The sequence below is a fragment of the Anomalospiza imberbis genome, chromosome 3 (assembly GCF_031753505.1).
Source record: "Anomalospiza imberbis isolate Cuckoo-Finch-1a 21T00152 chromosome 3, ASM3175350v1, whole genome shotgun sequence".
Taxonomy (NCBI): Eukaryota; Metazoa; Chordata; class Aves; order Passeriformes; family Viduidae; genus Anomalospiza; species Anomalospiza imberbis.
In genome coordinates, this window is record NC_089683.1 from 81569076 (window position 1) to 81586549 (window position 17474).

Here is a 17474-nt window from a genome sequence, read left to right on the forward strand (position 1 = left end):
AATGCAGAAATTCCTCTCATCTCCTGTATTAACATGATCCTCAGCCAAATTTCTCTACAAATCACTGAGGGAGAAATCTTTGCGCAGACTGCTCCACAATTTTGCAGCCTCTTTGCAGCCCCATGACAGATGCAGCCCTAGGCTTACAGCTTCTAATCCTAATCCTTGGCTTTGGTAAACTTTAGCTCCGCCAGCGCCGAGGCCCACATGAGCCAGCTCACACAGAACAGAAGCCTTTGCACAGCCTGCGCTGGTGTTTTGCAGCCCTTTCCAGCCTCACACCCACGGCAGCTCCAGCTCCCCACAGCCGTGCCCTGTCGTGGGTCCCGCTGAGCCGAGCCCAAAGCCCTGCCTGGCCTCAGCCTGTGCCCAGGGAGGGGCCCAACACCCAGGACTGCTCCTGCCTGTGCTGTGGGACTGGCCCTGGCCACCCACTCCTGCCACCCACCCCTGGCAGCACCTGACAAGACCTGGCATTAGCTGAGCCTTCATCCCCCATAGCCCACCGCAGCAGCCTGCTCAGAAAAGCTCTCCAGGGGAAAATCCTTCTGTGGCCTACACAGTCATGTGGTTCCCAAATCGGCTCAATCTGCAATGATGGCTTTTTCCAAGAAACATCAATATTTAATACTTCCTGAGCATGTGAACCAGAGGCACAGCTGTCAGGGCTGTTTGACTTCCAGCCAAGGACTTTGCAAAGCAAATATGAGTGATCTGCCATGGGTGTTCCACAGTATCACCCATATTCACTACTAAAGGAGCAAATAAAACACTAGCTATAGAAATTACTAAATCTGAAATCACACATCTTCTTACCAAATATTTAATAAGTTCAGTCTCTCCTAACTATGTATTTATTGCTCAGGTAAAAGCAATGGAAAATAAAGCCAGGGTCAGAGATTAAAACCTGAATCTTGAAATTCAGATTTGGAGCGTGATTTTTAAGTCCAGTCCCAGCACAAGCCAAACGGCAAAGCAGCTGCAGCTCCCATATAAGCAGTTGATATATCTAGAACCATACCTTGCTGAAGGCATACCTCCATGATATTCTCTCCAACAAGACAATGATCTCTCTGTTTACTAAGATGAACATACAGGAGGGTGAGGAGATGGAGCATGCATTGTGGGAAGAGATGTTGCAACAGGATTTACTCAATCTTGATTAGGTGAAAGGGAGCTCTTAGTGTTGTCTACAGCTGAGGAGAGGGTTTAGAGAAGATAGGGCCAGAATCCCTCTTGGAGGTGCAAAAGGTCAGAATGGGAGCCAAAAGACACAAATTGCAACATGGGAAAACCAAATTATACATAAAGATCACCTTTTTCCTCCACAAGCAGAACCAGCCACTGGAACCTGGCCTCAGAATTTTAGAAAGCCCATCCAGAGATAGAAAGCTCCATGAAACATAGCCCTGAGTAACCTGATGCAACTGGACCTGCTCTGAGCAGGGAAGACAAGATGACCTCCAGGTATGTCTTCCAATCAGAATTTTTCTGTGATTTTACAAACCTTAGCTTTTAAGAAGCATGCAAAATACTGCTATAGATATTTTCATATAAGGCTTTAAACATTTTTTTTTTTGACAAATACAAAGCCAGCAAGAGATAAAACCAGATTCTGCTGTAAATTAAAGAGGAATTTTGTTTCCATGAACATCTGGAATATGTATGTGCAATTGCTATACTACTAAACAAAGAGCTGGCATAAAGAAAAAGAAAAGGATCTGTTTTCATTTAGGATTTTGTCCCTTGGAGCTAAAATAATGTATAACGTGTTTGGGGTTTAAGTGTAGTGATTTGTTTGGAATTAAATATAAACATAATTTCCAAAATAAAAGAATAGTGCTTTATGGCAAAACCAGAGATAAATCTGAGTCAGAACACATCTGTAAGAGCTGTCTCCTGAAAGTATTGAAAAGCTATGATTGCTTCACAGGTACCATTTCAGAAGTTACTTATGTCTGCAGGTGTCTGGAATCCAGTGGTAGTCACTGTAACTTAAGCTCTTAAGCACTTCAATACTTTTTGAAAATGGTTCCGAATTATTCTCATCTCACTACTCTTGGAAACCTGACCTCTTCTGCAATCTTGAATTCTTTCTTTCAGGAATACATTGTTTTGTATGCACAAGGCACTTGTCATTTTTAGTGCAAGCTAAACTTGAAACTTTCAGTCTGTACATACTCTTCATATCCAGGTGTAAACTTCAGCCTAGGTGAAGTTGCCATCCTTATGCATGGCAACTTCTAAGCAACTCTATTAATGGGAGAGTTAAAACCTAATTTCTATACACAGAGAAGATTATGGCACTTGGCTTAATGCCACCCCAGCTTCCTGTGCTGCAAACATATAAACTGACCTACAGGGAGCACTGAAGACAGACATTTTTGAAAACATGTTTTTTTTCCTAGATCACAGCTCTTTTTGTAGCTCAAAAGTAGGCACCTGTGTGGAAAAAGGGAGTCACAGCCACCAATTTCTTTCTGGGTTTAGTCACAAAGTCACCAATTAGAGCCAACACCTCTCTTTTCTTTTAGATGTGGCTGCTGGAGGAAGAGAACTGAAGCCAAAGCGCCTGCTAAACCCTGCTCTCCGCATCTAAGGAAGGGCTCATTCTCTCTCACTCACTGCCAGTGGCCCTGTGGATCCTGCACTCCTCCCCCTCCATATCTCACCTGACATTATTGTTAATACAAGAGAAAGCACCTATTCCACCCCTGCATATTATTTAAAGACATTCTTTTGAGATGCATGAGCTGTCGTTTTTCATTCTTTTCAGGTTCAGGGATGCTGAGAACCCAGTTCTTCAGTTTTCTGAAGAAGTGCACAAATCTCCTGGCCACTATACAACTCCAGGACATTCATACAATATAGTGTGGTTACCGGAGGCACAACATATATTTGTTACCACTTTTTCCTTGTCTATATATGCGCGTGTGTGTGTGTGTGTGTGTATATGTGTGTGTATAAGCTGTGTCCTAGCATGAAGGTAAGCTTCATTCAAGCACAGAGTTGTACTCACAGGCATATTGGGTTTGACTCTCCTTGAGGTTGAGTCCATCACCAGCCATAAGAGAAGCAATTTTTTTATATGTTCTCTCTATTTTCTCATTCCTACTACTCATTAAGTGAAAACAATATACTGAGCACAATATAAATGAAAAAACTCAGTGCTGTATCTGTGCCCATGTTCAAGACAATGTAACGATTTTGCTTTCTTTCATACTAGATGTCAACAATGTGTAACAAACTCTTATTTATTTAATTACTTACCCTTACAAGTTCACATAATGTCATAGTGTGATTACTGCTAACACACAGGTCCTGTTTTTAGAAAGAAGGCAGCTTTAGAAGGACAAATGTGATGAGCCAGAAATACCTGAGACAAATTCTGATTTCCTTTCTCATTGAAACTAAATTCAGTAAGATTATTCATAAAAGGTCCTTTGTATTCCCTGCTCATATTTGTGGACAGTTAGTTTATTGATCCCCTTGTCTGAATCCTCTGTAAAGGACACAGCCTCTGTGAAAATTCTCTGGCCCTTCTTGCCGTAGGTATGCCTAGCTTACCTTCTTTGACTGATTAATCTTATTGACTCAGGTGTTGCCAGCTTATCAGTCCACTCTCCACAGGTGAACAAAGGAAATTTTATGCCAGGGCTGCTCCTACATCTTTCCTTAATCAAAATTTACTGATTAAGGTTTTGCCTCCTCCCCAACATCTTTCCAGCTTGCAGACAATGATATCACATTACATACTGCACACTGGTCTGCAGCATTTGTCTGTGTTGTAGAGCTTCTCTGCAGCAGACAGCATGTTGGTGCCTGTGGAGTCTCTGAATTCCCAAAGATGGGAACCAGATGCTACCACAACTATGCATACAAAAAGTACTATCTTCCTATAAAAAAGCTCTTGAAGGACTTTATTCAGATTTTATGAGCCATCAAGTGGAACAGCTGGGATTTGTTTTGGTTGGGTTTTTTTGCTTGCCTATTTTTTTCAATTCAATAATTTTCAAGCATAGACATTCACCCCAAAGCATTTGCCTTCAGATACAATATGCTTTTATTTCAGCTTTTGCTGCTAAACTCTACTCTTCATTTATATGTCAATATAGTAAGATGCTCTTTTCCCACTCTCACGATTTTTACACATATACTTGTGTCAGGAGTGAAACAACCATCACGTTTTTTTGACTGACATACTCAATCCAAGAGGCAAAGGAAGAAGCAAAGCCTTTATAACTTTAGGAAGGCTTTTTCTTTTTTATCCCCCGATGATATATACGCTGAGGTGCTTTCTGTAACTGACAAGAAACAGACAGAATTTCAAAGGAACAGGAAAACAATGCACCACTACAGCAGACGTGTGCCCAGAGAAGCTATGAAAAAACAAAGATTTCCACATCTTGTTGCATAAAAGCACGAAAATGAAAATCACAGATAATTGCAGTTTAACAGAAACAAGCAAGCAAAACCCTCTGAAGTTCATCTACAAAAAAACCCTTACAATTAAAACACATTTAAATAATTCCTATACAAATTGAGAAAAATAATAGTTTACTCCTTTCTTCATGGCAAAATTTTCTCATGCTTTCTTCCAGTCTTGCTGTCTGAAAGAGCAGATGAAATACTTTTCCTTGTTGCTGCACCTTCACACACAAGTGAGTATGTCTTCCCAGATTATTACGTGTGACAATTATGACTCTCTAATGCAGCTTCCCACATAACAAAAGCAATGGATCTTCCCTACACAAAACTCTTTGAGCCCACACAAAGTGTGGTTACCTTCAGCTTTTTTTTTTCCAAATATCAATTCTAATTTAAAACACAGATTCTAAAAGAAAACTATTTGTTGTTTGCTGCCCTTGTTCACTTCAGCAGGTCATTGTCCTTTACTAAATGTACTTCCTAAACATGCACATTTCATTACCATTCAGAATTTGTCTAGATCCAGCTTCCTGCCATTACATCCTGACATGCTTTTGTCTGCTAGACTGAAGTCCTCCTGTATCACGTTTCTGTTCCCTGCAGAGGTTCCCTGCACACTGTCAACAAATCTCTCTGTAAATCTGTTTGATAAACTTAAGTCAAGCTCTCCGAAGGCAGGGTTTCTACACTGTTAATCATCTGAGGGCCTCTTCCCAGAGCCCTCTCCATTTTTTCAACATCGTTCTTGACTGTGAACAGCAGAATTAAGCAGAGTATTCTATCAGTGGCCATTTCTACTTCTGATACAGAGCTAATTCTTCACAGCCTCTCTTCATATGTTCTTAGATATTTGAGAGCTGCATTAGCCCTCCTGGCCACAGTGTCCCACTATGAGCTCATATGCAACTAAAATCATGACACAGATCTTTTCCAATAGCCACTTCTCAGTCCACTGGTCTCTTTTCTATGAGTATGGTCGACATTCTTTGTTGGTTCTATGACATTACATTTGACACCTGTGGCTGCCACAGATCACTGTTACTAGCCATCTTCCCAAAACCATTTGAAAGGTTTAACAATGTTTTTCCATTTCATGCTCTATGGAATTCTGTATCACTACTGGATCCCAGCAGGAGCAAAGTCATTTAACATGATACAGAATTTCATCTAGTTTCATCTATTTAATGCATTCCCAGTTTGTTTCATATTGCTGTAATGTATTAATCAAGAACTCACAGGGTGTTAAACCAAACAGCTCAATGAGATATATCCAGATGGTATTGTATCAGTTGTACTTTATTAACTGAACATGCAATCACCTCAGGAGTAACATTTCAAGCCAGTTTTACCAACATATGTTTTCCATAATCCTAAACTCATTGGCAATATTTTTTTTTTGTTGTTGTATCCCATCATAGAAATTTTCCTCCTTGCCCTGCATCAATGTAATGTCCAGCATGTTTTATGGGGACCTGGACAGTCCTACTAAACTCTTGAATAGGTAATAAAGGTAGTATTGCCTTAAATAGTGGCATATAACCTCCCTGGTGTTCTCAGAACTTCATGATTTAGTGAAATACTTCTATTTCCTCTTCAGAGTTTTGTTTTCTTTCCTTCTGGTCCCATCTCCATACATTGCTTGATGGAAAAGATACATTCTTATTTCTATCAGCCCTCAACATTATTTCATGAGTTCTGTAATATAAAAGGTTTAACTTGTGGAATCACAGGAATACTCTTTTCAGCTTTCATTATGCAAGTCTACTTCTAATCTTCATGAGTATAGAGAGAAATTAAAAAAAAAAATGGAACCCTACACAATCTAAAGACTCATAACTCAGAGATTCAAGAAAATTTTTTTTTCTTCCTGATGGTTTGTATCTCACTCATGACAGGTAATAGTTCAGACTGATAGAAATGCTAGCTTTGGAGCACAAACACTATTGAGAGAACCAAAATAAATCAGAATAAGCAAGTTTCACACAGAAAGCCTAATGCTAATTAAGTGATCTGAACTAGAGGCCATGAGGCCCTTGGGAATCTCTGAATAGTGCTATCTTGCAGATTTTAGAAATAAGTAGTTCAACATAACTTAACTGTCTCTCACCTAGCACAACAAATCAGGTATTTCCATAACATAATATAGCTCATTAAAGTAGTTGTGTCTTAATGCAAGGTTGATGCTGCTGTAGGAAAGGACATACAAAGAGGTATTCAGAAAAAAAAAAAACCAGCTATAATTTCTGCTAATGTATTTTCTGTCTTTGCCTAGATTTCTGCAGTTTTCACTTATTCAGCATTCTTTCTTAGATTCAAAGAGGTTCTTGATGTAATTCTCACAACAGAGTAACTATCTTGGTTCCTTCCTCTCATGACTGTTGGGCTGATAAAACCAAAGACCACATCACTAGTTAGGAGCAGTAGTTCTTTAGCCTGGTTATTAAAAAAAAAAAAAAGTACTAATATACAACCTACATGAATCTCTGACTAGACTCTAAGAGGAGATTTGAATCCACTGTCCAATTTTAACCAGAAGAACATAGATATTAAAGAAATTAAGTCTCTATTGATTTCCTGAAAATAGACAGCTGAAGAGACAGACCCTGTAAACACTTTGAAGATATCATTGAAAATTCCTTATTAAACAACAGAAAACACACTTGAAGTAAAAGCCTCTAGAACTCCCCAATCATACAAAAATCCCTAAAGCTGCATCCCAAACTCACAAAATCTCAAGAAATGCATTCACAGGGAAAATTGTAGCTGTTAGTTGCAATGTTCCTGTAATTACTTATGAATGTGTACATTCATTTCTTGTTTTATTCTTTAACAGGTCTGTCTCCTGAAAGGCAACCTGTATTGTCAAATCAAGATGTGTGGCAGAAAGCTCTGGAGTCCCTGTCCTGCATGCATTGCATTTGTGTATTCCTGAAGTAACTCAGAAGAGACCAAGTATTTGACCAAAACATGCCAATGAACTGCAGCTGTGAGATGGGCATCATGTTCAATTTACAGTTGAGCAAAGAGGTTCTAAATATCTGTTTGCTATGAGACACCTAGTCATATATACAAGTGCACTGTGGTCTTATATTTTATAAGCACATCACAGAGATAAATATATACAAGCCCTGCCGTCAGTTGTCTACCTAATTTGAGATTATGTGGCAATAAACAGATACTTTGACATTTCAGAACATTTTCTTGTTGGGTTTTTATTCTACAAGCAAGGAAAAGTAAAATGGCCGGTATTCCTTGGTAATTGTAAGGAAAAGCCAGTCATTCAGCAGTTGAACAGATTGCTCTCAAGGTTCAGAAAACACTGACTGAGCATGTGATGGAGAACGCTACAGACAAGGTAAAGCACAGCTGAATTTCAAGGCTGCTGGGGCAGCACTAAAAGAGTACTTGTAACAGGAAAGAAATTATCAGAATAAGAGTTTGCCACTCTGAACTTCCAGATGTTTAGGAAAAAGTCTCATTACTATGGATTTATGATCTCCTTGAGCAAAGGTTATTTTGCTTTTAAAAACTGAGAGAAAAAACAACTGGTGGTGCATATAATTTTCTGCTATAGACAGTGCAACTACATCAATTCATCCTTCTCACCCCACAAATCAAGGTAGAGACACTGTAAATCAGAACTCTTATGGCAAGGTTTAAGGGAAGCAAGAAATATGCAAAACAGTAAATCAACATGAGGTTTCCTATACTATGGTTGGCAGTCACAACTATACTAAAAGTCAAAAGATTAATGCTGACCATTTTCATTTCCACTGCCCTAAGAATAAAAAACAAGATGGAACACCAGGATTCTTTGGTAACAGGTGCTGAGGGATTATTGCATATGCTGCTAGCAGTTTTTCTCAATGTACATGTCAGATTTCAGGGAAAGGCAATGTCAAAGAAGGAAATAACCTTAGTTCCTTTTAAGTTTTTCTAAATCAATGCAGGGAGCGGATGTTCAGGTAGCAAGCATTCTGGCACTCAAGAAGCCCTGTTAGAAATTAGAAGACAAAACCTATGCTTAATTAGCCTCCCCCTTTTCAATCTGTTTAAATCAGCAGGAAATCATAAGATGTGACAAGAAGTGGAAAAGAAGTTACCTCTGTTTTAGCATAGTGTATGGAGAGCAGCAGGAATTCAACTTCCATACACCTAGGTACTTTTGTAGTCAATGCTTGAAATTACCTAGAAAAATTATGAACACAAATCCATCAAAAATTACCTCCTTCTTTAACAAACCACTAAAATAATCAGGGCCTCATCACCAGATCATCCCATTCTCTTCCCTGCATGCAAAGCATTTATTTATTGGTACACGGCATCTAAGACATGAGAGCTGCAGCAAGAATGGGCCAGCACAGTCATTTACAGGCCTAAAGCCTCTTATCTGTAACAGCAGCAATCAGTGAGGTACAAATTGACAAGGCAAACCTTAAGCTAAGGGAACATCTCAGAACATGGGACAAAGGCCACTGCTAATTACTGAACACAGGAAGTGTCTTGGTTACCTCCTTCTGCCCTGGTGGAGGCTACATAACACTTAGAGCTTCTACAAAGCATTTACATTGCATGAAGTAGATTAAGTAGGTGTTTGCATTACTGGCCCCTTTCATTGTAATATAATCAGCTGTTGACTAGGATCTCAGAGAGACAGAAGGGGTTTGCTTACTAGGTAAATGGGTCTTTGGTTATCATGCATTTTCATGGATTTGTACTTGAGAAAATAAGCAGATAGAAAAAAAGGAGAGAAAAGTATATATAAATGCATTGTATTCAAAGATGCAATTTTTAATTTAAAAACTGAACACGACTGATTATGTAAAAATTAAAAGGACAAATGAATTCCAGACACAAGGTCAAATTTGTGTATCTAAGAAAGTAAAAATTAAAATGCTGCAAAATATAGGTTTACAGAAACAGAAGGTTGTAACTAAACACCACTGATTCCTACAGGAATCAGAAAAAAGCTGGGATTCTGGGTTTTAGGCAATATATACTAGGAAAAAAATAATAAAATTAATTATACTTAGGAGACAAGACATCCATATTTTAAGATAATCTCTTAAGCAGGAAAAACTCCACAGAATGTGTCCTTTGCTTTACAGAACCAGATATTCATTGCATCACAGAGAAACATTATATCTCAAAACTTTACAAAGGAAAAGGGAGAAAGGGGCAAATTTTCTCAAAACTGTGAAAGGCCAGTTGCACAAGAAACTGCAAATCTTGATGACTACTTCAATAACAACATTGTTTAGTGATTACCATTGCCATCAATACAAAACAAACCATATGTGGGGCAAGTGTAGGTCAGAAAATACTTGCCTTGTGCAGCACATAGAAGCAAGTGTAGCATATTTCAATAAAGACATAATATCAAAGTAACATACCTTTCACGGGCTGGAATTTTAATTTCTCTCTTCAATGGCAAATAATTTGTTCCTGGATAGGAACCTTTTCCTTTAGAGTCTTCTAAATAGATATATTTTTAAAACATGCTTAGACCAGAAAACTACATCTGTTAACTTTAAATACAGAGAATGGTTTACCTTAAGTGGATTACTTTGATACTAAGAACATGAGGATGATTTACATCCTTTTCATCAGTTAGATGCTTTGAGGCTAAGCAGATGGCACGCCCCTGCAAGTATAGTATTCTACGATAATCTAGCATAGTTTTAGCTTATTTCTTTTTATAGCTCCATGGGTCACTCCTCAAACCCTATTTAAAAATCAAGTTCTATTAACTGTATTTTAAGATGTGAATGAAAGCTAAAAATCTGCAACCAACATATAGAGGATGTAATCGGCATAAAGATTCAAATGACTTTTGTTCACAGCCCAGTGGCAACTTAACCAGATTTCCAACCCAGTTCTAAAGAGTGTATACATTTTCTTAAGCTTTTGTTTAAATACAGGCAGCATGCAATATGCAAGGATTCAGACACCATTATTTCAGACATGTACCCTACACAATTCTTGTTAGAAATGGAGCTACTCTGGAATCTTGCTGTTAAGCATTTGGGGTTTTTTTAATCAAATGACATGAACTGATTCAAACAAAAGTGTCATGGGAAATGTCTCCACTTTGAAGAAAAAAAAAAAAACACTGGAAATTGTTTGGAACCCAAGATAGAACTACCATGTGCAAAATTAGAGATCATTGAAATACCTTTGTTTTCCCTCTTCCAGATGTGGCACTTAAGTCTTAATTTTTTCACTGCATATCAGATCATTGTCTCTACTACCACACACTGACTATTCTTGCATGTAACTCTTATAGTCTTTCTCACCAAGATATTTTCATTTTGTTTACACTAAACATAAAAAAGTGTATTCCTTATGCCTCAACTGCCACATTTCTTTTGCTTCGTAAGAGTCACAATTCCCTTTTGACTACTATTTAATTTATATACATGAAATAACACCAATAACAGAAAGCAGAAACAGCCTGTTTGTTAGGGCTCTCACAGCAACAGGAAGCACAGAAAAGCAGTGGCTATGAAGATAGACCTCTTGTGTTACCAAGTAATGTTGAGCAAGTATGAAAAATCAGCCACTGAAGTTGTGCACTCAAACCTGGGTGCCAATTTTAAATGTTTCATGGTCTTTCAGGAAGACTGAGATCATTGTGATTAAAATTTCCCCCACGAGCTAGCCCAAGACAGGCTTTGAAGGTAGAAATATTTGTGAAATGATTTACAGATGTTTCCAAACTTGCTGCCAGCATTCCTGCTGAAAGATAGTCTGTGGATCTTTTATCTTAACATTCTTTTTATGTATTTCCTATGCAGTATATGATAAGGATGAGGGAAAAGAGTCAGAAATTCTGATTAGAGTTATTAATATACAGTTCTTCAAAATGTCCAAGAATCTTACCACAATTTAACTGTTAAATTTAGTTTGTTCAGCTAATGAAAGAAAATCCTATAAGATTCTGGGTAGTTCAGACAGCAAAACACCAAAATGTGTTTTCATGCAAGTCTCAGAAAAGAAATTTCGCTTAAGGATGTTGAGGTGACAACTATTTAAATTCAAGAACTTCCCAAGCAGTGTCCAAACTAGGGAACCACTGCAACTTGAAAGAGCAACTGATGAAGAAACACTATCACCTGAGTCATCTGCTGTTCAGACTAAAATATTCTTTAGAAAGGCACAGAGAAGCAGCTTTCACTATCTGACAATGTTCACAGATGCAGGCTTTTTCCTGAGAGGTCTCTGAGACCTCTGCAGCTCCAATGCCCTGGGTGTGCCTGCACAGCCTGATGTGCACCTGCCCCTGGCACAGGAGTAATGGCAGCAGATTCCTGACCTGGCTCTCACATCTGCCAGTGGTACGCTTCAGCTACACCCCTTACAGCCACAAATCCAGTGTTTCTCCTGTGGGCCTTCCCATGCCAAAGCTGGGCTCCATGAAACAAGAATATCTTCTTCAACCCATTGCTTCTCTACTAGCTGCTGCCTCTGTTTCTTATCTGTTTTTCCTGTGCATGTTATGACAAATTCTCCGTTGCAATGCCAGGAAAAATTTATTTTTGTAAACTTTCCCCAGACCTCCAAAAAACTCAAGACAAGACATTATAATGGTGTGCCTACAATACACAGTAGTCTTTAGGGGAAAGCCCCTTTGTTTCCAGATTCCTTTGAGCTTTAAAACAGACATATACACAAAGATTGTATAGACTAACTATAAGGAAAAACAGCAAACATCAAAAGCTGTGTGATTAAATGAAGTTTTCCACATGCATGCAAAAAAACAGGGAGACATGAGAGTCCAGGGTTTCTGGAGTGCTAAGTAACCAAAACAGCACAGCAGCTTTAATAAGAGGCCCCCACAAATACTGTCTTCATATCAGCTTTGTAGTTCATACAAGAGAATTTTTTTAAATATTCTAAAAGGATTCTCTGGAATGGAAGGGAAACGTGTGGCATATTCAGCAGTGTTTTGAACACAACATTCACTGTACCCCTTGGCCACAGTGCACTGCCTCACCTCCTCCTCCCCTGCTGCCCTACCACAAAGGGATGGGGAATGAGTTGGGAAAAGGTCACCAGCAGTTTTTCCAAGAATTAAGGTAACTAAGTTGAGCTTATCCCACACTGAGTAGCTGTGTATGCATTATACATGCAACTAAGTTTTTCTATTCTTCTTTTGTCTTAATAAGAGCTTTTTTAAATAAGAGCTTGTAAGAGCTTTTTTAAAAAAATTGGACATTCTGTTTGAAAAACATGCCTTGCAAAGTCTAGAGCAGTAGCATTGTGTGGTCCTCTTTAGTGTTCAGTTGCAAAAAGACATGGAAAATGATCCCTAGAACAGATTTTTCAGGCTACTCTCAAGATTATCTATATTCCCATTAGGCTCAGTTAATCCAAATATGACTATATCTGATTTCAGACTGAGGCAGGTTTTTGTTCCAAATACACTGTTACACTTCCTGACTAGTAATAGAAAACAACTTTAAAGACTAACATTCAAAAATATCTCCTCCTCAAAAGTTTTTTTTTTACCTTTTTTTACATCTCAAGTGAAATGAGCTTTTATGTCTCTCCTTTGCTCTGATGACAAGTTCTTCCTCTTCAATAAAGCAAGTTTACTGTGATGGGGAAAACAAGGAACACCAACAAGATCCCAAAAACTTTAAAGTATTGCCATGGACAACAGAAAGGTTCTGGTCCAGTTTTGACTTCTAGTTCCTGCATCATGCTATCACCCTCAGAGAGACTACTAAAACTCTACAGCCCAGTCACAACAGAGAGTTTTTATTCAGAAGGGCAGGTTTATTTACAGAGTAGTCAGGCCAAAGCTGAAGTCAGAGTCCCAGAAGTTTTCTCTATGTAGAAATCAGCATAGATAGGAATAAAATTACTATGCCCCTTGGCCTGATAAAGCTTCACAGAGACACCAGGGAAACAAGGGGAAGAAGGAATCTACTAATCCCTTAGCTGGGGTGACACACTCCTACATTGTGCTGGGAGGACATGAGGCAAGAGGCTGTCACACCTTAGGCTGCAATGGCCCAAAAATCCTGTGCTTCTTAGGACAAAGATCCAAACTGGAGGCAGAAACTAAGTAATGCAAAAAATTTCTAAAATGCTCTGTAAACGAGTCATTATGAGTAAAGAATCTTAACATTATTTCACATTCACTAAATGAATTATTCTCATCATGAATGTGTACTGGTAAGAAGCAAGAATATTGCTAAATTAGCATGATTGAAGCATATCTGAGATAAAAATGAGTGATAGTCCTAAACAAAAAGGCAAATTTAGTGCTTGTCACTAAAAGCACAATTGACTAAATTCAGTTTCTATGTCTGAATTACCATTAGAAATTCATTATTCATACCTGTATCATCTAATATTCATAAGCCTACCAGCTGAGCACTTTGGATAGTTTTCAATGTCTGTTCCTTTAAAGCATTCACATACTGTCCCATGGGAATCCTGATGTGTCATAAGTTCCCTTGCAGCAATATCCCAACAAATGACAATTCACAGAAGTTGCAGCCCTTTTAGCTGTTTTGGAAATCTGTCAGCTATAGATCATGAAACGTAACAGTCAATTACTGAGGCATCTGATAAGTCTCCTGATTTTTAAAAACACTGCGAGTCACTGTGGCCTTAGGAAACTTCTCCATGGCTCAATGCCAGCTATAGGCAAGTCAAGTGACTGCCACTGTTGAACTATTAGTACCTTGACAACAGAAAAATTATGAGCTCCCAGTATTCCACACCTGATATTTCTGAAGTAATTACAACCAAAAGTTCCAAGGATGCCTTGACATTTCCTCCATACTATAGTATTTTAGTTAATTGGGTTTTTTTCCTGATGACAGATGACTTATATCTGAGCCTCATCTGAGGTTTGCTTTCCCTGTTAGGGAAGTTAGAGTGAAATACTGTTACTGTAGGTCATTATTCAAATTTCAAAAGAATAGGTTCTACTCTTCAACTCTGAACTTCAGCTTCACATTGGCAAATTTCTCTGGCTTTGTAATAATTTCTTACTTACTCACTGTGAAAACATGGTATGTGGCACACATTCAAAAATGCATATATAGCTGGTAGTCACTACTCCACGTGCCACTGACAACTATAAAAAGCAAAAGCTTAGAATTCACAGGTCTGGTACAAAGGACTGTTTCACATAGTAAACAGTGCACAATCTTAATGAGTTAGACAACAAGTGTAGGTCCCTACACTTCTTACCACAACTTGACAGAAATGCAAATAGATACACATGATGTAAAACAAAAATTAATGATTCAGGTTTGGAAAACAACTTGGTGATTTTCTTGTTAAAAGGTCAAGCAGTGAACAACTGACTTCAATTCGCTGCTTAATTCCCAGCAGATGATGCAATTTGAATTCCAGGACAAAACTGACTTACATAAGTGATATTAATCTAGTTGTGCAATATCCCAAACTAAACCAGGCACTTTTGTCTTGCTAAGCACAATTTAAAAATAAACAGTCTAAATATGAGATCTCTGCTGGACCAAGCACACCCAAGAATTCACAACATCAGCTAGAAGCTAACAGAATTCTACTTAAAATGCTATGATTTACACTAGGGATTTTGAGTAAATTTAGTTAGTTTCCTACATTTCAGCAGAGTATATTAAGAGCAAATGAATTCTCTTAGCATAAACAATGAAACAATGAAGAACAAATGAGTTTAGCCATCTTCATAAATCAATTCATGCTAAAATTTGTGCTAATCCCAATCTGCACTCCAGCTAGATATTACCATGTGTGTACATTCAGCAATTTTAATTTAAATTGCCTGCAGTTAAACAGAAAAGGGCAGCAAACCAAGACCACTGTCATCATTCACATTTGCTATTGCAGCATCTCATCTGCAAAGAAAAAATGGCAGAGTTGCCCCAAACAACTGGACCTTCTAAAATGCTACACTTAATCCTTTTACACGACTCACTTGCTGTATGACACTGATTGAACACATGCAGCCCTCATGCTGGTGAGGAAAAATAAAAGAGGAAAATCTTTTTTCCAGATTTACGGAGTCCAACAACTTTTTTATAAGTTTTCCATTTACCTTTTAAATAAAATAGAAGCATGTGGAATTACTAACAATTTGGCTCTCTCAAGGGAAGGAAGCCGATCAGAAAGTGCTTGAGGCACTTGCTCAAAGTTCACTCCATGTTTTGAAATCAGGATCTCTCATTGGATTGGATTTGAAGTGCTATAATAATGGCTTATTCTCCTGTTATTTCATTACTCTTCCCAAATCAATCTTCTAATTAATAAAAAGCACAAAAAAACAAGGATTATTTCAATGTCTTTTGTTACATAAGGATTCAACTGGGCTAAAATCATTCTGCTCTGTAAAGAGCACATTTCTGTACAAAAAAAAAACCATTTTTGTTGGTGATAATTGATACTTCACTTATTAGCTGATATGCCCATTTTACAAAACATTTTACTAACAAATTAATCAAGATAGCCAAAAGATTTTTTAGTTAAACTTTATCTCATTGATGTCTGAATATTCAACATAAAGCATGTTCCAAGGCTGAATTTAGACCCTCAGGTCAATTTAGTGGAATGACAGGGGCTGAGGCTGAAATCCGAAACCTTAACTTTTCAGTCTGAAAGTGAAACCTTGAGAGTTTCCCTAGATGGAAGCAAATTTTAATAAGGAAGTCTGAAGACTGCCACCAAACTGAACTAGCCACCTCTATAGTTAGTTGTCTGTCTCAGAAAATTACTTGGATGGGCCCTTCTCATTCAGGGATACACCCCTCTAAATATGTCACAAAGTCAAGTGCTATTCTGGGAGCACAATCACATTTTAACCCAAATCAAGCATTGAAGAGATATTTTACAGAAGAGGGTAGAAGTGTCATCCCATTTTACAGATAAATGCATGTAGGTGGATTAAACATCATTTTCATGGTAATTCCTGCAAGTTTGTAATAGATCTGTACCTATACCCATGTTTTGACATTATATCCTTCTTCACTATGGAGTTGTCTCCTTTAAAAGAAATTATGTGTCCAGCAAAAGAAAATCTGAGAAATCTCTCTTACCTGGCAAAAAATGATGCTGCCACCGAGGTGCCTGTGGATACTTCACTGGCAACATATGTGCTCTGGGAAGCAGGGAAGCTGTACAGGGAGGGTTTATCTGCATTGTAGCGGTTCAGTGCTGCTTCAGTCAGGCCCTCTCGACTAGTCTCTGTCATAAGCTGAGATATCTGAAGACAGAAAAAAACCAGAAATGTCATCAGCTAAAACTCACTGGCTGACCTCTACTAATCCAGCAATGCCTCCGGACTGCAGATGGAGTAAGAGAGAGGCACTTCATTCACTCCCTCTTTGTTTCTCTGTGAACAAGCTTATTGCTGCTTTCATACTAATCTGCAGTACTTAAACTCAGCTCTAACCTTGTCTGCATTAATACGAATGGGACAAATTTATCCCACCACTAAAAATGTCAATAATGTATATGGTTTTCCATCCACACAGAAAAGAAAGAGTGAACCATAATCCTTGCTTGGTTTTACCTCAAGATAAAAGAAAGACAGGTTACATTTGTGCAAAATATGTATATTTTACTTCAGAAGGGGTGGGGGGGTAATTAAAAGGACAACATTTTTTGTCTTTGTAAAATAACACCTCTCTAGTGTATTAAACATTTTTGTTGACCTTTCTCTAGCAAACTCAACAGCACAGGAGAGAGTCTCTCAGGATTTTAGACAATTTATCCTCTCTCTGCAAAATTTGGATCATTAATATTCACTTTCATTGCCTTTCTTAAAAGGTTTTAAACATCATGTGATTTCATTCTTCTGATCTCCCATCTAACATTTTTTTCTTATTAGGAAGTCTCATCTCAGCCTTTCATTGTCTGAAAAGAATCAGAGTTCCATCAGACTTGACCCAGTTGTCCTCAAATCAACTGAAAGATCTTTGACTTCAGAGAAAGCTGGGTAAGCTCTACTGAAGCAACTCCTCAATCATTTGAATTCAGTTTCTTGACTTACTCCACACAAATTTACAATGCTGTCATGTCATCTC

General features: G+C 38.1%; 1 protein-coding gene across 3 annotated transcripts in view; it reads right to left on the reverse strand.

Annotated features, from left to right (window-relative positions):
- KIF26B (kinesin family member 26B) overlaps positions 1-17474 on the reverse strand; it is a 285582-nt gene that overhangs the window by 149257 nt on the left and 118851 nt on the right. For all 3 annotated transcript variants that reach the window (XM_068185364.1, XM_068185365.1, XM_068185366.1), the window contains one exon: positions 16485-16651. In XM_068185364.1, coding sequence (XP_068041465.1) covers positions 16485-16651 — 167 coding nt within the window. The remainder of the gene's footprint in view (positions 1-16484; positions 16652-17474) is intronic.